This window comes from Myotis lucifugus, unplaced genomic scaffold, assembly GCF_000147115.1.
Source record: "Myotis lucifugus unplaced genomic scaffold, Myoluc2.0 scaffold_478, whole genome shotgun sequence".
In the NCBI taxonomy this organism is placed as follows: domain Eukaryota; kingdom Metazoa; phylum Chordata; class Mammalia; order Chiroptera; family Vespertilionidae; genus Myotis; species Myotis lucifugus.
Window position 1 is genome coordinate 691,050 of NW_005871526.1, and position 21,874 is coordinate 712,923.

The 21,874-nt window shown below is 47.1% G+C and overlaps 1 protein-coding gene across 1 annotated transcript in view; it reads left to right on the forward strand.

The window, feature by feature from the left end:
* The window catches only part of ATF6 (activating transcription factor 6), a 120,335-nt gene that overhangs the window by 20,547 nt on the left and 77,914 nt on the right, over nt 1–21,874 (forward strand). Inside the window, exons 5-9 of the mRNA XM_023744597.1 lie at nt 1,088–1,194; nt 3,423–3,552; nt 4,350–4,550; nt 10,669–10,919; nt 20,122–20,150. Of these exons, the coding sequence (XP_023600365.1) occupies nt 1,088–1,194; nt 3,423–3,552; nt 4,350–4,550; nt 10,669–10,919; nt 20,122–20,150 (718 nt within the window). The remainder of the gene's footprint in view (nt 1–1,087; nt 1,195–3,422; nt 3,553–4,349; nt 4,551–10,668; nt 10,920–20,121; nt 20,151–21,874) is intronic.

Here is a 21,874-nt window from a genome sequence, read left to right on the forward strand (position 1 = left end):
GTATCTCTGTAAGAGATTAACCTGAGAACCAGACAGACTTAGGGAGTCAAAGGAAAAATCTTGGGGTTACCAGAACTTAGGAACTTGGTGTAGGGCCCATGTGTGTGGCTATGTACTCTGAGGAGAGGCACTCCCTGGCTGGGGAGGGGAGCTCGGGTGTGCAGGCAGGAGCTGGGGCCTGTGGCACGCTGTCACTTCAGTGAAGCTGATCAAGGATGAAAAGCCCTTTTCCCCTTCTGCCTGTCAGAACCCTTCTAGGGTCCCCACTGACAGCCCTAACGGAAGCCAGCTGGGCCTGCATGAGTGATTTGCATCACAGACCACAGGAGGTAGACTTGGAGCTGGAGACAGAGGGTAGATAAGCAGCAGGTCCCCATGTAGACTGGAGTCCTCCCCTCCCCACACCTCCCTGTCCCTTCATTTTGCGTATTTGTGTATCTTGCTCAATGCCTGTCTTCCCTCAGAGCACGTGGGCTGCACAAAGCCAGTGTTCTGGTCATTATTATGTAATAAATGACCCTAAGATGTAGTGGCTTAAAACCACAGCTTTCAAACCCGGGGGTCAGGAGTTTGGACAGGCGCACCAGGAAGGGCTTGTCTCAGCTCCATGGTGCGCAGGCCTCAGCGGGAAGATTTGAAGGCCGGGGCAGCTTGACATCTCAGGGCTAGAAGTCTCTTAAGGTTTCTTCACTCACTTGTCGGAGACCTCGTCTTGGAGATGAGGACTGCCCACTAGAGTGCCTACTCGTGGCCTTTCTCTGTGGCTTGCCTTCCTCACACATGCTATCTCATGGTCGCCTGACTTCAGAGGCTCAAGTGGGAGTGCCTGGCACACGAACAGGAATTCACACACACTATTGCTTAAGGAGCCCTGAGCCCACCTCGGTTCAGACGGAGGGAGCACGCTCACTGCGAGGTGGGGAGGCGGCAGGGTTTGCGTCCGAGTATAGGTGGACTGCTTTCTCATCTCAGAGTTTCACTTGATAATAAACTTTGGTGGCCTTAGCTTCCCCAGGTTTGAATTTTAAGAGTAAACTTTACCTTCCTTCTTGTTGACTTTAATGAGTTTTTACTTTGTGTTTTTCAGTTAAAGATATTAAGGCAGAACCTCAGCCGCTTTCTCCGGCCTCCTCCAGCGGCTCAGTGTCATCTCCGCAGTCAGTGGACTCCTGGTCTTCAACTCAGCATGTTCCCGTGAGTAGCAGTCTCTTGGCTGTAGTGCTGCCTGGACAGTGGTGTACAGGGAGGCAGTTAACACTTCATAAGTGCGCTCCTCATCTCTTCTGATCCTGAGGAATCTGAGTCTTGACGAAGGGCCTTGGGATCCTAAAAGCTGAGTTTCCCTGGTTTTGCCCTGATTCATTTGTTCATTGCACTTTCCCAGGGTTCAGGATTTTTCATTTATTGTTTACTATCTTTCCCCCCTGCCACCTTCTCTCCTGGTTGGAACAGATATTCTTTGAAGACACAAAAGACTGAGATGGTTGCTTTATTTTTTTATTTTTTTTAATTTAAAAACTAGAGGCCTGGTGCACATGGGGGAGGGTGTGTCCCTGAGCCCAGCCTGCAACCTCTCCAATCTGGGATCCCTCTCACAATCCAGGACTGCTGGCTCCCAACTGCTCACCTGCCTGCCTGCCTGATTGTCCCTAACTGCTTCTGCCTGCCGGCCTGATCACCCCCTAACCACTCCCCTGCCAGCCTGATAGACGCCTAACTGCTCTCCTGCTGGCCTGGTCACCCCTAACTGCCCTCCCCTGCAGGCCTGGTCACCCCTAACTGCCCTCCCCTGCCAGCCCGGTCCCCCCCAACTGCCCTCCTCTGCAGGCCTGGTCCCCCCCCAACTGCCCTCCCCTGTAGGCCTGGTCGCTCCCAACTGCCCTCCCCTGCCGGACCAGTCACCCCTAACTGCCCTCCCCTGTAGGCCTGGTTCCCCCCAACTGTCCTCTCCTGCTGGCCTGATCACCCACAACTGCCCTCCCCTGTTGGCCATCTTGTGCCGGCCATCTTGTGATCACATGGGGGCGGCCATCATGTGTGTTGGAGTGATGGTCAATTTGCATATTACCTCTTTATTATTTAGGATATATTTTTATTGATTTCCAAGAGGAAGGGAGAGGGAGAGAAAGAAACATCAACGATGAGAGAGAATCATTGATTCACTGCCTCCTGCATGCTCCCTACTGGGGATCGAGCCCACAAACCAGGCATGTGCCCTTGACTGGAATCAAACCCGGGACCCTTCAGTCCACAGGCCGAGGCTCTATCCACTGAGCCAAACCGGCCAGGGCAAGATGGTTGCTTTTGTAACTCTTCAGCCGTGAACCTGGAATGAATGGTCTTCTTAGTTTAGCAATGCCTAGCCCGCCTTTGAAATGGCCAAGGTTTTTTTCTTTAATCCTGGGGAGGATATGTTTTTATTGATTTTAGAGAGAGAGCAAGGGGTGAGGGGAAAGAAAGAGAGAGAGAGAGAGAGAGAGAGAGAGAGAGAGAGAGAGAAACATCCATCAGTTGCCTCCTGTACACACCCTGATCGGTGATCGAACTCGAAACCTGGATATGTGCCCTGCCTGGGAATCAAATCCTTGACCTTTTGGTGTAGGGGACAATACTTCAACCCACTGAGCCACCCGGCCAGGGCATCAGATGACTGAGATTTTTACAGAAGTCTGGCAGCTCCTTAAAAATGATTGTGCTCTCCATCCAGATAAAAGCTCTGAGGCCAGGAAAGGAAGTACCAAAGGATTTAGGTACTTTTTGGAATGAGGAAAAGGAAAATATAACAAGAAAAGTTCGAATGAATATTTCTGGCCATTATATCTAGTGGGCTCTGTATCTCGTCATTTATGAAACCCTGATGATTCCGGGGGCTTCATGTCTCCAGGATTCATCTTCTTGGCCCTGCCAGACCATCAGCATCTCACCTGCATCAAGTCAATAGGATTGTAACTGGTCTCTCTGCCCCCTGCTCCCCAAACCTTCATAACAGAGGAATCTTCAAAGAAATCTTTCAAAATCACACATTTGATTGTGTCAGTCCTTTGCTAAAACCTTTGTGTGACTTCTAACCCTCCTGAGGGTGAAGTTCACATTCCCCATGTGCTGGGCCCTCATGCCTGGCCCGACGTCCCTTCCAGCCTTGTTTCTCACAGAGTCTCCCACCTGCACACCCTCTTCTTAGCCCTGTGAGCGTTCCTAACGGAGAGCTGTGTTTTGTTATTGTTCTTGCAGTGTCGGTGGGCAGTGCTGCTTTATCTGTAGTGTCTGAGTACTTAATCTAGAAAGGTTCTGATACATCACACCTTTGCCTAGGAGTTGTCTTGAAGTATTTCTGTTTCTGTGTGGGTCTTGCCTCTCTTTCTAAATGATTTCTGCTCAAGGATTGTGTTCTTCTGTGTGATTTGTGTTTGATTTCGCTACAGGAGGAGCTGGATTTGTCTTCTGCCTCCCAGATGTCTCCCCTCTCCCTCTATGGAGAAAGTGCCAATCGTCCTTGCTCAGCTGAGCCACCGAAAGAAGACAAGCCCCTCCCGGGTCCCAGGAGCAAACCCGGTATTATTCCCTCTCCATGGGCTGCCGTGCTCTCGCCTGAGCTCAGGTCCCACTCGCAGAGGAACCTCGGGAGGGAGCGTGTGGTTCGTCCTGAGGACCGAGGGGGAGAGGACAGGGAAGGAGCCCTCTTCTTGGTGGTCTCAGTCTCTAGAGGCAAAAGAGACTTTACAGTAGTCTCAGCCCCTCACCTCCGCTTAGGGCTGGATGTGAGGCCGTGGGGGGACATCTGTGACCTCGTTGCCTGCAGGTCATGGTCGGGGGTTTTACAAGCATCTCACAGTGCTGCACCCCTCCACCCAGAGCTGAGCTGTCCGAAAGAGGACCTCATTTCTCCATGGGATGAGCGAGCCCGGACCTCATGGACAGCATGGCGACTGCGCTTAATGACCCTGTCTTGCACGTTTGGAAGTTGCTAGGAGATAGACTTTAACAGTTCTCATTACAAGAAATGTAACTTGTCCCTGTATGTTGGCAGATGTTAACTAGACTTACTGTAATGATCACTTGGTGCTACAGATATGATATTGAATCATTATGTTGTACACTTGAAACAAATATATCGTTAAATGTCAATTATTCCTCAATATAAGGAAGGTAGTCCTCAGATTAAGGACTTTTCTTCAGTTCATTAGGGTATGGAGTAGCTATACTTAAACTTTAGTTAGGATTGTTACTCAGAGGTCATAAGCTCAAGATAACCGACTGTAGAGGTCAGAGTGTAGAGAAAGGTGTATAATAGAACTTGTTTTCTGAGATTTGCTTGTCTTCATATTGATTGTGGTTTGGTTTTTCTCCAGAAAATGGACTGACTCCAAAGAAAAAACTTCAGATGAATTCCAAACCTTCAATTCAGCCCAAGCCCTTATTGCTCCCAGCAACACCCAAGACTCAAACAAACGCCTGCGTTCCTGCGAAAGCCATCGTTATTCAGGCGCTGCCCACGCTGGTGCCAGTGGCCAAGCAGCCGGTTATCAGGATACACCCTGCACCCCCTGAAGGTACAGGCGCAGCTCGAGCTGCGTGGGACTAACTGGCAGCCACAAGGCTCACGCCACATGGTGTTTAATTCAGGTTGTCACCTCCCAGCACCTGCCGTGTGTTGGGAACTGGCCTTGGTTCTAGGATGCTGCCGATGACTAACATGTGGTTCCTGTCCCAGCAGGGGAGGCGGCTGTCTAGATCAGCATATCCCCTATGTCTTTTCTCACAGTTTTCATTAGGAAGGGCTTGTGGTTTATGGAACCACTCGTAATGAGGAACAAAATCTGCGAAACTTCTTTGGTGACATTTTATCCTTAGACTTGTGTGTCTGTGAACTTATGTTTTAATGCGAGGTCAGTGTTGAAACAACAGGGCGCGTTTCAGGTCTAGTGAGTGTGTTTTGGCAACAGAATCAGGCTCTTACTCTGAGGCGTGAGCTCGGCCTGGAGCAGCTTTGGGGGTCCTGACCTCTGTCTTCGGAGTTAAGACTGTGTTTCTACATTTCGCCCACCAGATGGCCACACATACTGGATTCTCTCAGAACCGAGCTGAAGTCAGTATTGAAAGACGTTTGAGGCTTTGGTACTGTTGAGCCTTAGGAATCATCGGCCCTTCCTGTCGCTCTGGCAGGTGACTCATCATCACCCTCACGAGTCCAGGACACCTATGCAGGGTCTTTCCTGGGTTTAGCTGTGGAATCCCAGGAGGACGAGGTGTCAGTGGGGTACAGGTTGTCAATAAAGACAATGTTGCATTTGCTTTTATGGCTGCATTTCCAGCGATTGCTTGTTAGCTCATTTCTTTGGACTCTGGTTTTAATGAGCGCGAGGTCAGAAATTTGATTCTCTGTTCTGTTCCTCGGTCGAAGACAGTATGACATCGATATAAAGCAGAGCTAGGTGAGAGGCTGGAGGGGCACAAGCAAACCGGAAGTGCCTGCCCTGTCGGTGCAGGGTCCAAACTGCTGCCTCTTCATGTGGGAAGTGGCATTCCTGTGGGATAGGCATTCTTGTGGTCTGAATGACGGTAAGCGTTTGTGAGCTCTGTGGCATAAAGTGCAAGATTTAGTGTATGTCCATATGTGGACCTTCATAGGGATACTGCAGTCTCCAAACCTTCTTCAGGGCCTCCAAAGGACTGTCTTCCCAAAACTAAGAATTTAAACTTGTGAAGAACCTCATTGTAGTCCCATAAGCAGTTAGAGCACATATAAAAAGTAAAAGTCTAACATGACCAGGGTTAGTGTATAAAGCAAGGGCTAGACTAAGGGCTTATTCTTCGTAGACCATTGGCTGTTTAAAGGTAGGAGGTCTCAGCAAGAAGACACTGTTCTTTTCCGAGCTGTGTTTCAGTGTCAGAAACTGGAGTCCTGCATCCCTAGAACTCCAGAGCTTTCCCAGGTTCTGCAGGTGGTGCTTGTTTTGGGGGCATGTGCTGATCGGGCCCTTGTCTGCTCTCCCAGTGGGTCCAGAGAGGCGTCATTGTCATGCACAGATTGCAGTGTCTGCCTCCCATTTATTCGGGAATGGGGAGGGAGGAAGAGGGGATACAGGAGAAGCATTTCACGGTGATGATGTGAGCTTCCGTGATCCACATCTTACCATTGGACACAGGAAGGAATTCTTGGAGGATCAAGTTGGGATTCTCCAGTCTGGCATGTAAGGCCCGTCCTGGTTTGGCCCCGTTTAATTTTCGCTTTTTGTATTATAGCAGCCTCCTCTTCTACCAACCCTCTTCTACCCAACCCATCTGGCCATTGTCCCTAAATTGTTTTTCCCAGTTTCTTGGCTCATACCATTCTCTCTGCCTTGAACAGCTTTTGCCACTTCCACACCTAAGTCCTCTGCGTCCATTAAGGTTGTGTGAGCTGTGCGGGTGAGAGGTGCCGGAGACCTGGATTTTCCTTGGACATGGCAAGAGGGGTGGAATCCCAGAGCTTGGGAATTGGACGATGTGGAAGGAAACAGGAACAGAGAGGACGGTGTCCCGTCATGGGCTTTCTCAGTAGAAGATTGTGCAGACCGTTGGGATGGGGGTAGAGGTGGGTACTTGCTCAGGCCACTCTGCTGGTGACAGGCAGAATCAGCCTGGAGCTTGGTGGCTGGCTCAGAGTCCGAGCCTTCATCAAGGCACTGTATTGCCTCTAGGAGGATGCTGAGCTGTGGCCACTGCGCTCAGGAGGTGGGAGTTAGCAAGTTTATGTAAACAATCAAATAACAGCAACTGTGAGAACTAGTGGATGATGGTACGTGCAGTGCCCTGTGGAAGCTCTTCTCTAGGTGGATGTTCATAAAAATAATGGCTGACGTGTAGGTTTCCAGTCTGTGCCAGACACTGATCTGAGTGCTTAAGTGTGTTCGCTTATTGACTCCTTCTATCCCAGTGATGGCGAACCTTTAGAGCTCGGCGTGTCAGCATTTTGAAAAACCCTAACTTAACTCTGGTGCCGTGTCACATATAGAAATTTTTTGATATTTGCAACCATAGTAAAACAAAGACTTATATTTTTGATATTTAAATATCAAAAATTTAAATGCCATTTAACAAAGAAAAATCAACCAAAAAAATGAGTTCGCGTGTCACTTCTGACACGCGTGTCATAGGTTCGCCATCACTGTTCTATCCCCTCTGAGGAGAGTGCTGTTGTCCTCCCCCCGTACAGCTGGAAAGTCAGGGCAGAGCGTTTACCCAGCGTCACATGGCGATGCTAGGCTTGTGGTGAATGTTTCCTACATCGTTTGAAATCTTTGCAGACAGTTGGAAAGGAAGAACTGCCACCGTGCAGTCACTCCTAGCGGCGTCCCATCGCGGGGACTGGCATGTAACACCTGAGGGGAGGTTGAGCTGCCAAAGGGGATGACCAGCCTGGGGTACGTCCCGCCTTAGGAACAGTGGTGACTAACTTCAGCTGCTAACTCTTTAGGGCCCCAAACAGCAGTGTGGGTCTGGTGAGCATGTCTGTGACTAGTGAGCTACCATGAGAGTTTTTAGTGTTTTCTCGAACCCACTGTATAGAAATGTAGTTGTTTCTCCCCATTCTGTCTTGATCCTTGACTTAGATGCTGGCTGATTTGAGGGTAGCTGGGCACTGTGGTTAAAGGGCCTGATGTGCACTGTGGAGAAAAGGAGGCAGTGAGGCTGGCAGGACTCGGAGCCATGTGGCCCCAGACCTGGAGGGGCTGCCTGGCCTGGCCCCTGGCTGCAGCTGTCAGCAAGGAGACGGCGATAGTTCCACAGTGACGTCCACGTGTGGACTGCTTTTCTGCATTCGTTTAGAGCAGTGGTTCTCAACCTTCCTACTGCCGCGACCCTTTAATACAGTTCCTCATGTTGTGGTGACCCCCAATTTCATTGTTACAAATTGAACGTAATTAAAGCATAGTGATTAATCACAAAAACAGTATGTAATTATATATGTGTTTTCCAATGGTCTTAGGCGACCCCTGTGAAAGGGTCGTTCAACCCCCAAAGGGGTCGCGACCCACAGGTTGAGAACCGCTGGTTTAGAGAAATAGGACATAGCCCTACACCTGTGAGTGAGCCGAGGGAGGGCCTGTCTGAAAGGACTCTGTTCTCCATGGACCACGCCCTGAGTTTTTGGGGTCTTTTCAGTGTAAGTTTTAAACCGAGAAGACTTAGCATGTGCTCCTGACATGCCTTGTGGAAGGACTGGTGAGAGTCCCTGGTCTCCCCTGTAGACCGGGACCCTGGGGCGGCCGGGGGAGCGAAGTTGAGGCGGCCACCGCGTGCTCAGCCTGCGCTAGGATGCAGGCGGCGCTTTGTCTTCTGAGTCTTCGTGCTGCTGGCTTCAGGTTTGTGGCTGCCCTTCCGGTTAATGAGCTGAGATCCATTTAAACTCACTACTAAGTTCTTAATAGTCTTTCCTCATCACGCATTTGCCAATCCAAAGAAATGGAAAGGACAGTCACGACCATGGGGACGTACTATGGGGGATGTGGTGTCTGTGATGGGAGGCGAGGGCGGCTGGGTTCCGGGCGGGGCCCGTGTGAGGCTGCCTTGTGATGAGCATGACTCTTCATCCTGCCAGATTGACTAATTTCTTAGGAAGTGTTATTAAAAGGCCTAACACTTGGTCATATGCTATTTTATTTATTAATTATTCTTATTTTCGTATTTGGCCTAATTGTATTTATGTCAGCTTATGAGTCATTTCCTTGTTTTATGTTTTTATTTCATAAAAGAAGTTATTCCAGGGGAGAATAAGATAAAAATCTTTAGTGATCATTTATGCTTAAGTAAATTGTACATATTACAAATGTTAGAAATTATTCTTAGATGTGTTTTACTAATTTATCTGGGACAAAATGCTATTAAATCCTGCTACTTTTAGCATGCTTTCTGAGGCCGTCTGAAACTATACTTTGTATAGAAGTGATTTTCTTTCTTTAAGCAAAGACAGATGTTCTTAACAACCAGGTGTTCTGAAGCATGGCGCAGATTTTTAGTTTTCCTCCTTGGAAACGTGGCGCTGACTTTTGCAGGCTCCTGTTACACTGTCTGACAGGGTAACGCTTCCCCTTAAAGGCAGTTAGACATGCACCTGACATTTTGGTTGCCGGTTGCTGCAGGGCCTTTATTTTGCTAGGTGGGCGCCAGCAGCTGCGGCTGTTAGGCGAGGCCTGAGCACCTGATAAATGGGCCAGCTCGGAAAGAAACGCCAGCAGCCAGGGAAGCTGTAGGAGCCATGTTAGGTGCTTCAAGTCCTCTTTAGGCTGTTGATACTGATTCTGCTCAGATTAGCATCGTTTTAACCATTTGTACACCATAAGCATCTATAGACACAAGTGGTGGACCTTTTTGAACTCAATTCAAAATATCGTGGCAGTTAACTAGTTAAGATAATGCTAACTGTGAAGATAAAGGAAAGATTTGTAGGGGAAAGGAAGTGATCTACAGACTGTTTCACTATCTATCTATCTATCTATTTATTTATCATAAGCCAGAGTTTATTTCTATTTAAAACAATGCGTACAGGCGTCCAAAGGCCCAAAGATATTTGGGTTTAATAGAAGTTATAGTCTAGTGCCTGCTGCCCATGCCTCCATTTCACAATCGATATTTCTGCGTCCCTGAGTGTTTCTAAGGTTTGATAATTCTAAGGTGAAAGGTCAATCTCCTGAGTTTTGGCAAGCTTCATAGAAAATGAACATTACAACAATAACAGCAAAAACAACTCCAGAAACAGCCATTATCATTGCAAGAGAAAAAGGTATATAACTCGATAAGAAAGCTTTCATAGAAATTCCCAGTAGGAGAATGCTTAATCTAATATTTAAAAATGAGATACATTTGTAAAAATCCTGGGGAAACCATCCCTGCCATATTCTCAGCAACCAGCTCCTCTGGTCGGAAGCTTGAGAAAACGGGATCATGATGAGTCTTATCTGGTATTAAATGCAGCTCTTGGACAATGGAAACCAGCAAACACCCTTCAAGATGAAAATCTATTTCACTTTTTAATTTTTTTTATTTTTAAAAATTTATCTTTATTGTTGAAAGTGTTACAGAAGTCCCCCGGTTCCCCCGGTTCCCCCATGGACCCCCTCCACCCCACCTCCATCTACAGACTATTTTAAATTACAGATTTATATTTCCTGTGCTTGTTGGCTAAGAATTCATCTCAAATGGTTTTAACATTTTTGATATTTGTAGCCCTGTGTTTATCCAAGCATTGAATTAATGAATCTCTGTTTATTATATATATAGTTTTTGGTGGTTGTATTTCTAAAACTCATACATTTGAAATATGGTCTGTGTGTGTCAGTATAAAAGTTTTTTTTTAAATTTATAATATGAAAAATCCTTTTAGCACTAATACATTTCAGGGGTTAGTACTTAGGGAAATCTGTGTATAACTTAGCAAACTTGATATGTATGTAGTTGAGGAAAAATACATGGGATTATACTGTTAATGGGAACCTGAAAGGGAAGGAATCTAGTTGGGCTCATTAAAACAGGACAAGGGAAGGCACACGTGTGTGCTGCTGCTGCCTGTGCTCGATGGGTGGTTTCACATTCCTCACTGTGAGCTCACCTATCACTCTACCTGCAGATCAGATCTCTGTGCTGAACAGCTCTTCCTGCCCTCTGACCCCTGTCTTTTCTCTCCACCAGGTCAGACCGTGGTGCTGTCTCAACCTGCCCTGGTACAGCTGCAGGCGTCCGGGGTCCTGCCCTCTCCCCAGCCCGTCCTGGCGGTCAGTGGGGGAGCCGCACCGCTCCCTAATCACGTGGTCAGTGTGGTACCAACCCCTGTGGCCAGTAGCCCAATAAATGGAAAACTTTCTGTGGCTAAACCTGCCCTGCAGAGTACTGTGAGAAGTGTGGGTTCAGATGTAAGTTTTGACACTTCGTGCTTTTTTAATGCCTGATTTAAAAACAAGGACAAAGCACATTTTTGTTTTTGTTTTTTAAAGTTTGTTTCAGTGTGTCAGTGTGCTGAAATTGCACCTCCAATCTTTAATGGAAAGTTGGGGCGGGGTTTGTGGTGTGAGAATCTACAGGAAGGTTTCATCAAGTCTGCAGAGTCTGATAAGAAGTGCGCGTGCCTTCCTCCTCTGCCTCCTGAGCCCTCTAGTATTGACACAGTCTCTGATAGTTCCTGATAGAAGTGCGTTTGGCAAATCAGAATCTAGTCTGTAGACTAGTTCTTTTTTTTTTTTTAATATATTTTTATTGATTTTTTACAGAGAGGAAGGGAGAGGGATAGAGAGTTAGAAACATCGATGAGAGAGAAACATCGACCAGCTGCCTCCTGCACACCTCCCACTGGGGATGTGCCCGCAACCAAGGTACATGCCCTTGACCGGAATCGAACCTGGGACCCTTCAGTCCGCAGGCCGACGCTCTATCCACTGAGCCAAACCGGTTTGGCTGTAGACTAGTTCTTAGTCGGTATATTTAGCATTGCTCTTGACTTATAGAAGGGTTTTTAGCTCTGCATATAAATGGCTTGCTACTCTGGGGATTCTGTCTCTTCATGATTACTTGATAGTTTCCCATCTTTACAAACCTTCAAATTTCCTAGCATGTTGTAGAAATTTTTTATGCTTTATAAATCACAGAAAGTGTCCTAAAATCCGCCACTCCCTAAAACCAGTTATAGCACTTACTGGCTAATTCTTGCCTTCTTTAAAAGTGAATAAAATACCTCATGTCATATATTAAACAGTAGTTGAACATCATGGCCAAAGCTTAATGAAAGTTAAAGTCAAATGATCAGGCTAACAGTAGATTCTCTAAAATTGTGATTGGGAAAGGAAATCCCATGTTTTCTCTCAAATAAAAGTGGGTATTGCCCTGGCAGGTGTGGCTCAGTTGGTTGAGCATCATCTTGTGCACCAAAAGGTTGCCAGTTTGATTCCCGGTCAGGGCACATGCCCGGGTTGCAGGATTGATTCCCTGTAGGGGATGTGCAGGAGACAGCCAATCGATGTTTCTCTCTCTCTCTCCCTCTCCCTTCCTCTCTCTAAAACTCAATAAACTATTTAAAAAAAGGTGGGTATCAATGGTTGTTAATATTGCTACTTCACCTTTCTTAGGAGTTGCAAAGGTATTTAAAATCCCGTGAATTTTGTAGGGTTGTTTATCAGACAATGTCAGTAGCCCATGTAGGTGTGAAATTGCTCCACTATTGCATAAACACCAGCAGTAACCTCAGTCAGAGTGTAGTGGAGATCGATCGAAAGGACGGGAGGTGGGGAGTGGAGGCCCTCCAGCAGTTCCCATCCTTTGTCGGGCACTGTGGCGAGCGTGCCAAGGCGCAGGGAGGAGCATGAGTGTCTAGAGCAGACGTAGGTGGAACGAACTAGACTTGACTGTTTTAGTTTATGTTGAGGACTGGGAGAGTGAGAGCACGGTGCTCTGGCACAGCAGGCAGCAGCATGAGTGTGCGCTTTAGGGGGAGATGGAAGGGGTAGGTGCGGGGAGGGGCACAGGCGGGAGGAGAGAAGACGGGCAAATGCGATAAGTGGATGCGTAATCTTTCTCTTTGAGTGTTTGGGAAAATTTCTACAATAAGTAAATAAACAATAACAAAAATAAAAATATGTCATGCATACATACATATATATATAAATACATATCTGTGAATATATATATATATATATATTTTATTTTTTTTAAATTAAGTCTTTATTGTTCAGATTATTACAGTTGTTCCTCTTTTCCCCCCATAGCTCCCCTCCACCCGGTTCCGACCCCCACCTCCGCCCTCACCCCCCCCTCACTGTCCTCATCCATAGGTGCACAATTTTTGTCCAGTCTCTTCCCGCATCCCCCACACCCCTTTCCCCCCCAAGAATAGTCAGTCCACTCCCTTTCTATGCCCCTGATTCTATTATAATCACCAGTTCATTCTGTTCATCAGATTATTTATTCACTTGATTTTTAGATTCACTTGTTGATAGATGTGTATTTGTTGTTCATAATTTGTATCTTTACCTTTTTCTTCTTCTTCCTCTTCTTAAAGGATACCTTTCAGCATTTCATATAATACTGGTTTGGTGGTGATGAACTCCTTTAGCTTTTCCTTATCTGTGAAGCTCTTTATCTGACTTTCACTTCTGAATGATAGCTTTGCTGGGTAAAGTAATCTTGGTTGTAGGTTCTTGGCATTCATCACTTTGAATATTTCTTGCCACTCCCTTCTGGCCTGCAAAGTTTCTGTTGAGAAATCAGCTGACAGTCGTATGGGTACTCCCTTGTAGGTAACTGACTGTCTTTCTCTTGCTGCTTTTAGGATTCTCTCTTTGTCTTTTGCTCTTGGCATTTTAATTATGATGTGTCTTGGTGTGGTCCTCTTTGGATTCCTTTTGTTTGGGGTTCTCTGCGCTTCCTGGACTTGTAAGTTTATTTCTTTCACCAGGTAGGGGAAGTTTTCTGTCATTATTTCTTCAAATAGGTTTTCAATATCTTGCTCTCTCTCTCTTCTTCTGGCACCCCTATAATTTGGATGTTGGTACACTTGAAGCTGTCCCAGAGGCTCCTTACACTATCTTCATATTTTGGGGTTCTTTTTTCATTTTGCTTTTCTGGTTGGGTGTTTTTTGCTTCTTCGTATTTCAAATCTTTGACTTGATTCTTGCGATCCTCTAGTCTGCTGTTGGAACTCTGCATAATATTCTTTATTTCAGTCAGTGTATGCTTAATTTCTAGTTGGTCCTTTTTCATAACCTCGAGGGTCTCACTAGATTTCTTGAGGGTCTCACTACATTTATCAGCGGTCTCACCAGTCTTTTTGAGGGTCTTACTAAATTTATCGGCGGTTTCTAGAAAGTTCTTGAAAAACCTTAAAAGTGTGGTTTTGAACTCTATATCCAGTCGTTTGCTTTCCTCCATTTCTGTCATTTGTGACCTGTTTCTTTGTCTCCGCATTTTTTATGCTTCCCTGTGTTGGTAGAGTGGCTTTGTGTGCTAGGTGTCCTATAGGGCCCAGTGGCTCAGCCTCCCCAATTACCTGAGGTGGACACTCTTGGTGCACCCCCTAGTGGGCTTTGTGCACAGTCTTGTTGTAGTTAAGCCTTGATTGTTGTAGGTATCACTGGGAGGAATTGACCTCCAGGCCAATTGGCTGTGAGAATTAGCTGTGTCTATGGTGGGAGAACTTCTGTGCTGAAGACACCCTTATGAGGCAAGACTTGCTTCAGTGGAGCTTTGGTGCTCACTGAGTCTGCCCCCTGAGTGTGTCCCTTATGGATCTGAGGAGTTGTAATTGGATGGTCCCACTCTGACCACTGGGTACACTGGCTCTTGGATCTAAGGAGGTGCTAATTTAGCCTCTGCCTGAGGCTACCCAGCAGGAGCTACGAGGAGATCTGCAGATTCCCCTTCCTTGTTTGGGGTTTGGAGGTGCCCAAATGAGGCCCAGCTGTGAAGCAATGCAAGCTGCTGTGGGGCCTTGGGCCTTCTCTTGGAAGTTCTGGGTCTGTCTGGCCCAGCTGCAGTTTGTTAGGTAATTTTCAGATTGCAAAGGGCCAGGCCTTTCATATGCAAAAGCCTCTGCCGCTGCTTGGGTGGGGCGGGGTCTCAGGGAATCAACAGGGCTGAGCAAACAGCTATGGCTGATCCTCAGCCCTGCCCTAAGGGGCCCCGCGTCTCAGTGTCCGGTAATCGCTGCAGGCACCTTTCAGAGAAAGCCGCCCTCGAGTTCCGAGTTCTGCCCACTACCAGACAGTCCAGTTTTTCCCCGTATGAGTCTGTGTCCCCAGAGACTCACCCGGGACTGGAGTTCAGAGCAGTCGGGGGCTTGTGACTCCCTCCCGATTCAAAAAGACAGCCGCGTCCTCAGTTGCCAGCCCTTGCCCTGTGCGCCTCCGTACCTCTGCACTTCCGCACCTCCTCTGAGTCTCAGTGTGCTTTTCTCTTTCCTTCTAGTTGTAGAATTTCCACTCAGCCAGCCTTCCTGTGGTTCTGGGTGATGTCCATTTTGTCTTTTAGTTGTATTTTTGAATTTGTTGTGGGAGGCAGCAATTTCCAGTGTTTACCTATGCCGCCATCTTGGTTTCTCTCCTGAATATATATATTTATATATATTTTTTGTTAATACTCACCTGAGAATATTTTTTCTATTGTTTTTTTCAGAGAGAGTGGAAGTGAGGGAGGGTAGGGGAGAGAGAGAGAGAGAAAAAAATATCGATGTGAGAGAGACACATCGACTGATTGCCTTCTACATGCACCCCAGTCAGGGGCTGGATGCTAACCCACAACTTAGGTATGTGCCCTTAACTGGGAATTGAACCCAAGACCCTTTGGTGTGTGGGCTGATGCTCTAACCATTGAGTACACCGGCCATGGCTGTTCCTTGTTACTTTAATTAAAAATTTGTACAACCAATGGAAAAAAAAAAGAATGTTCTTTTCACAAGAGACTGTGGAGGGTAAACATGATGAAAGATTAAAAAAAAAATGATCCCTTCAAATTTTCTTTCATTTATGAGTTTGAATGTTTCCCTGTAATACTTCCAAATGGAACCAGCAACAGAAAATGTTCACAGTTTTTTATTAATGTTAGGACTTTTAAAATATTTATTATGAAACATTTTAGACATGAAAAGGTAATGACTATTAGAACTTTAACCACAGATCAGCAATATGTCACAGTTGTTAGACACATGATGTAACCTTAGTGTGCCGTCATGGAATTGTAGCAGCCGATCAAGGGTAGGCTCGGGGGTGAGCCATGTGGAGAGGGTCTAGAAACGCTTCCCAGGAAGAGAGTGGTTAGGGTGGGCGTGACTCAGCGAACTGAGGGAGAGGCTGGCTTGTCCTGTGCCCAGTGGACCCCCTGGCGCAGGTGCGGGGCGGTGCCAGGGAGCTTCCCTCTGACCCCCAGAGGCTCTCACCCAGTCCGTGCACTTACTGTCTGAACTACGAGCATCGCAATGTGCTGCTGGCCTCTTTGTGGTTTTCAGCATTTCTGTGAATTGTCTGTTGGTCTGTTAGCCTGACATCCGTTACTAGTATAGGTTCTTGGTATGCAAGACGTGTCTCCCGCTTCTGTGCTGCGAGAGCGCTGTGAGCGTGCGCATAGGGCATGAGGTGTTGGGGACATGGCAGAGGAGAAAGTGCAGAACCAAGGACTGTCTTTTTAGCATATTGTTGGCTAGCATTCTTACTGCTTTCCAAATTTACAGCTGACAATATTGCAAGGAAAGCTTCAAGTACTGTGTTCGATGCAACAGACACAGACGATGAGAATGAATTTCCTAGTCAATCTGCATTGAGGATTTTGTGCTTATTTTTCCTTGGCCAGCACATCAGGGAGTGAGCCGAGCCTCTTCAGGGTGAGTTTGCTAGTAGAGGTTTTGACTTAATGTTTATTTCAAGTAAAGAAACATCAGTCTGGCCCATCAGCCGGCCAAGCCACTCAGGAACCCAGAGTGAACCCTGCCCTGGGCCACCTCGCCGCTGCCCGTGTCTGCTGATGGAGTCCTGCTCGGTCAGGAACACTTGGGTCAGTGTAAATTCCTGGTTTAAAAATGGCCAAAGAGAAAAATTTTCATTATGTGCTTCTTATGCTTTTAAACAATAAGGGTAGTGGAAGGAAGGAAGGAAGGAAGGAAGGAAGGAAGGAAGGAAGGAAGGAAGAAAGAAAGAAAAAGAAAGAAAGGTGAGTGTGTCAGTCTTCTGTGACTTTGTAATGCTGAAAGGTGAGTGTGTCAGTCTTTTGTGACTTTGTAATGCTGGCACGGCCCTTTTTCCTACCTTTGTTGTTCTCTTGTTGGCTGGCTTCATGCTGGGCCGCTGATGCCCGGGTGCGTGCCTGGCGCTCCATGCTCTGCAGGCCGCACCGACTGCGCATTGTCTCTGTGACCGCTGCCTGGTTCAAATTATCTCTCTCTCTTCTTGCCTTTTGCTGGTAAATGTGTTCTGTTTAAGTCTGGAAACCTCACCTAAGTTTTCAGGAAATATGGTTTGCTTTTGGCTCCGATTCTGATGGAAAAAGTGAGCACGTCCTTGTCTCAGAGTGGGAGCTCTCACGCACGCCCCGAGCCAGGGGCGGAGGTGCCTTCCCGGGAGAGCTGGATCCTCTGGCTTCAGACCCCGACCAAGGCTTGCAAACCAGCATCTGTTTCCACCTGCAGGGCACCTTCCAGCCCTCCACTGCCCACCACCCCTTCTCTCAGCGACTCCATGGCTTATTAGTACATTGTTTTGGTTATTGGGGCAAAAGGCCAGGAAAAAAGTGGTGAGATTATATTGTACATCTTCCATGGCGGGCCAGGGGGAGCAAGGCCCTTCCTGGGAATCAGGAGGTGGGGACAGTGGGAAGAAGGACCCAGTAGCCTCAGAGGGCCATGGATTAAGGGAACAGCCGCTCCGAGGGGGCCCAGGTCTTCCTCTCCGCCCATCTTCCTTGCCTTGCCTTGCGCCTCTTTCTAATTCTGTGCTCAGTAATCTGGACCCTTCCCATCCCAGTCCCCACCCTTGGGAGTCCATGTGCTGGGTCACCAGAGTCATCACAGGGACGAGGTACCCGCAGATGTCGGACATAGTGCAGAGGGGATGGCCCTGGCAGACCAGACCGGAGCTTGTATTTTTTTCCTGGAGTCAGTGTTGTACAGTGAAGTTCAAGATTTCAGCAGCCTCAGTGCTGTGAGTGTGGAGGGGCCGATGAGGCTCAGCTGGGTGTGGGCCTCTGTAGTGGGAGGGGTGCTGAGCTTGGGGAGCCTGCTGCTCTACAGGAAGCCAGAAGCAAGTCTCCTCATGTCCAGAGGGAGGCGTTACCTCATCTCTCAGCTTTTCTCGCTGGAAACTTGACCCTGAGAGATAGCCTGGGTAGAGGCCCAGGCCTGTGCCAGAGACCCACAGGAGTGTCTTTCAAGAAAAATATGAACCCTGGCCGGTTTGGCTCAGTGGGTAGAGCGTCAGCCTGTGGACCAAAGGGTCCCGGGTTCAATTCCGGTCAAGGGCACATTGCAGGCTCCTCCCCGGCCCGGGCCCTGGTTGGGGCAAATGCAGGAGGCAACCAATCAATGTGTTTCTCTCACACCAATGTTTGTCTCTGTCTTTCCCTATCTGTTCCACTCTCTCTAAAAATCAATGGGAAAATGTCCTCGGATGAGGATTAAAAGAAAAAGAAAAAAGAAAAATGTGAGTGTAAAATAACCTGTTTACAACGCAGAGCACTGCCAAAAGCTCCTAGAAGAATGGAGAGGCCCGTGTTCTGTTTCACAAAGAAAGCATGCCCTGTTGAGCCTCCAGCTGGAAGACCTGGACTAGGTCCCCTGCTGGGTCCAGGTGTGGGCCAGCTTAGAGCTCAGGAGATAAACAACCAATACTACTTTTTAGTAAGTGAAATTTTTAACAAAAAGCATGGAAATCATGGTATTTTTTAGGCTGTGAAGTAGAGGAACCCACCAGAACAAATGCAATAGCAAGGACCTGGAGATCTGAAAAGCCAGCAGAACTCAGTGAAAAGTTACTTCTGTGCTGACTGTTTTTGGCTTTCCTGCCATCAGGGACTCTTGCAAATAAAAGAGAAACATGCTTTGTTAAAATACTTGCAGTTTCACTTGAGGTGGAGGTTTGGGGCTTCTCAAAATTTTTCTTGAACAAGAATTTTGGCAAGAAGGTTATAGTAGCTTTGAAAAGGGAAGTGGGTGGGTGTTTTTTCTGACGTATTGCTTTAGGTTAGGTTGATGTTGTGGCCACTTTATTCTGTGTTTTTCAGTTTGGCATCCTGATAAGGTTAAAAAATAACTGTGTTTTTTTTGTTTTGTTTTTTAAAGACATGCTGATTTACACTGAATGGCCAGATTATTATGACCACCTGATATTTGTAGGCAAATTAGCTATAATTTCACGCTGAAGTTGCTAGAGGGCCAGATCATTATAAACGTCTGAATAGCACAACATACCTAAGTATCGTTGCTGATCAAGTTCATCCTATCATGTTGATGGCGTATCCCAATGGAGATGGCTTCTTCCAAGAAGACAGTGCGCCATGCCACGGTGCTCATATTGTGCTGGAGTGGTTTCAAGAACATGAGGGAGACTTTACCTTGCTCAGGTGGCCCCCACAATCACCAGATCTCCATCCAATTGAGCATGTGTGGGACGAAGTTAAAAGAGCCATCAGGCAGCTGGTTCCACAGCCATCAAATCTCACAGAACTGGTCAGTGCTATTCATCAGGCATGCTGTCAGATCCCTCGCATCACCTTTCAACATCTCGTGGAGTCAATGCCAAGAAGAATCGCCGCAGTATTGAAGGCAAAAGGTGGCCCAACGAAGAACTGATGGGGTGGTCATAAGAATCTGGCCACTCAGTGTATAGCTTAATACAGAAATACTTTCTCTGGTCTCTGATTTCTCTTCTGCAACCAGCACCTGCAGACTCATCTCGGGAGAATGAGTGCTTTCTGGCCACGCGCTCCCCCCGAGGCAGCCAGCACGCAGAGCACTAGTCTTACCTGCGGCGCAGAAATGGCGCCTGCTGCGCCATGGTCCTGAGTGCCTCCCTCAAGTGTGGCCCTCAGAGAGCTTCAGCGTCAGTTCACACGGGGTGGCCCATCCCTTTGCTTGCTGGGGGTTGTCTAGCGTAGAGGCTGCCACAGTGATTTAAGAGTTCTGCAGTCTTTCTTTATAAACATTCCTCCATTGAGTAACTGGCTACTTGTTTTGCTCCTGTAAAAATACATCGTAGGAGACGCCTGGAGTCGGAGCTGTGGTTCTCCGTGTTGCTGGCTGTTACCGTGACTCTGCAGGCCTTCTCCCTGGTCTTCCTCTGCGTGTGGAGGCCGGTCCCTGGGCTGCTGGATGGGGCCCTCATGGGTCTCAGTGTTCCCCTCGCCGTGTCCCTTTCCTCCTGTGACTGGCTGTCCTGCTCTGTGTTTGTTTGGGGTGAGTCCATAGCTTCCTATGTAGTTGTTTCTGTTGTTGTTTTAATAGCATCACTGGAATAAAATTCACATGCCATAGAGGTCACCTTTTCCAGTGTACAGTGGTTTTGGTGTATTTAGAGTAGTGCTACCTAGCATCACTGCTATCTATCCCAGAATGTTTTCAGGACCCTGAAAAGAAACTCCGTGCCCATTGGCAGTCACCCCTCACCCCCTTCTCCCCAGCCCGGCAATGACTGCTCCACTTTCTGTCTGTATGGATTTGCCTCTTCTGGACGTTTATGTCAGTGGATTTACACATGATGCAGCCTTTTGTGTGTGACTTCTGTCACTCACCGTAATATTTTCAAGGTCTATTCATATTGTAACATGTATCAGTACTTAATCCTTTTTCATGGCCAAATAGTATTCCATTGTTTGGCTGCACCACATTTTGGATTATCCATTCACCAGTTACTGGACATTTGGGCATTTTCACGTTTTGATTATTGTGAATAATGTTGCTTTGAACTTTCATGTACAGGTTTTGATAGTTTTTTTAAAACCATTTTTAATATAGAAAGAATACTTACAAGTCATTCAGAAAAATGCGAGTTAACCCAACAATCAGATGGACAAAGTGCTGTGTGCAAAAAGGCAATGGCAGTTTTCTCAACGAAAGGATCAGTGCTGTGTATTCTTGAAGGGCGTGCCCTCCGAAAGCTACTATTTTACAAAAATGTGGAAGAATATTAATTGTTAACAAAAGAGCACTTTGAGTTGGTTAAAGCTGGTTAAAGAGTGATGTGCAAGGATTAGCAGTGTGAGGGGAGTTTTCTGTGGCTCTCACCGTGGACTGTGCATTCTGAAGGAAAGTGTCTTTATTCTTTATGCCTTTCCAGCACTCCCCAGTGTTGTGCATGCTTCGGCCTCCCACACGCGTGTGTTTAGTCTGAGCATCATAATGCCTTGGAGGTACAGAACACTTCAAACACAACATATTCGGAAAGCTTGCTGAGAGGACAGTTGGAACTCTGTGTTTGGGATTCCTCTGGGTTTCATTTGTTTTCACTCTTCATCTTTTGTATTTATTGATAGTTTTGAGTACTGACTTGAAGATATTCAGCACTATTGTATCTTTTCCATGGGAAGAAGTGAATGCTTGGCCACAGGTGGTTTTCCTTGTGTAGTATGAGGCCTGTGCAGTGACAGCCTGTGAGACGAATGCTGCAGAGAACATGCAGGTGCTTTCATGTCATTGTTTACAGAAACCCCCAGTCCTTGGTGGAAGTTCTTTAAGTGGTGTCCATCTGTGAGCCTCCAAATTCCATAGATACTGAGCCGTCGGAGTAGGTTCCTTTGTCGGACTGGTACATAAACTCTTCCACCCGGGAACCTGCTGCTGTGTGTCCCGTCCAGGCGCTGTGCACAGGGTGCGCTGGGAAGAGCGCTAGTTGTGGATGCGCTGCCCGGAACGTCAGGAAGAGTAGCAGTGATGGAACAAAGTGGCTCTGTCCAGAGAGCAGCTGGACGTCGGGGAGCAGCCCCGTCCTGGCTGTGCCTGCTGCGCGTGCGTGCGCGTTCCTGAAGGGAGGGCAGTTACTTCACAGGGGAATGTCATAGGGGATGGTTAGGTAAGTCAGCATTCTTGTAACATTTTGTAAGAAGGGATAAAAATGGGAAAAACACCCTTTTCTGACCCCTATGTGGTGTTTCTTTTCTCTGGGTTCTGCTGGAAGGCTGTTGACTGTGTTTGGTGCCAGGTCCACTTGATTGGCTTGGTGTAGCTCTGTTTCTAGGAAATGTAGTGGGGTGGGAATTGGGTTGTTATTTTAAAAATCCGTATGAAATTATTTAATTTTATTGACTGTCTCATTAAGAGTTATTGAACACCCCACCATAGAATGTTTGTTTTTAAGGTCATTACATGTAGAAGTCAGTGGTTTAGTACTTACAGTCATCAACCTGTTATTTGGTGCTTCTTATGTACTTATTTTGT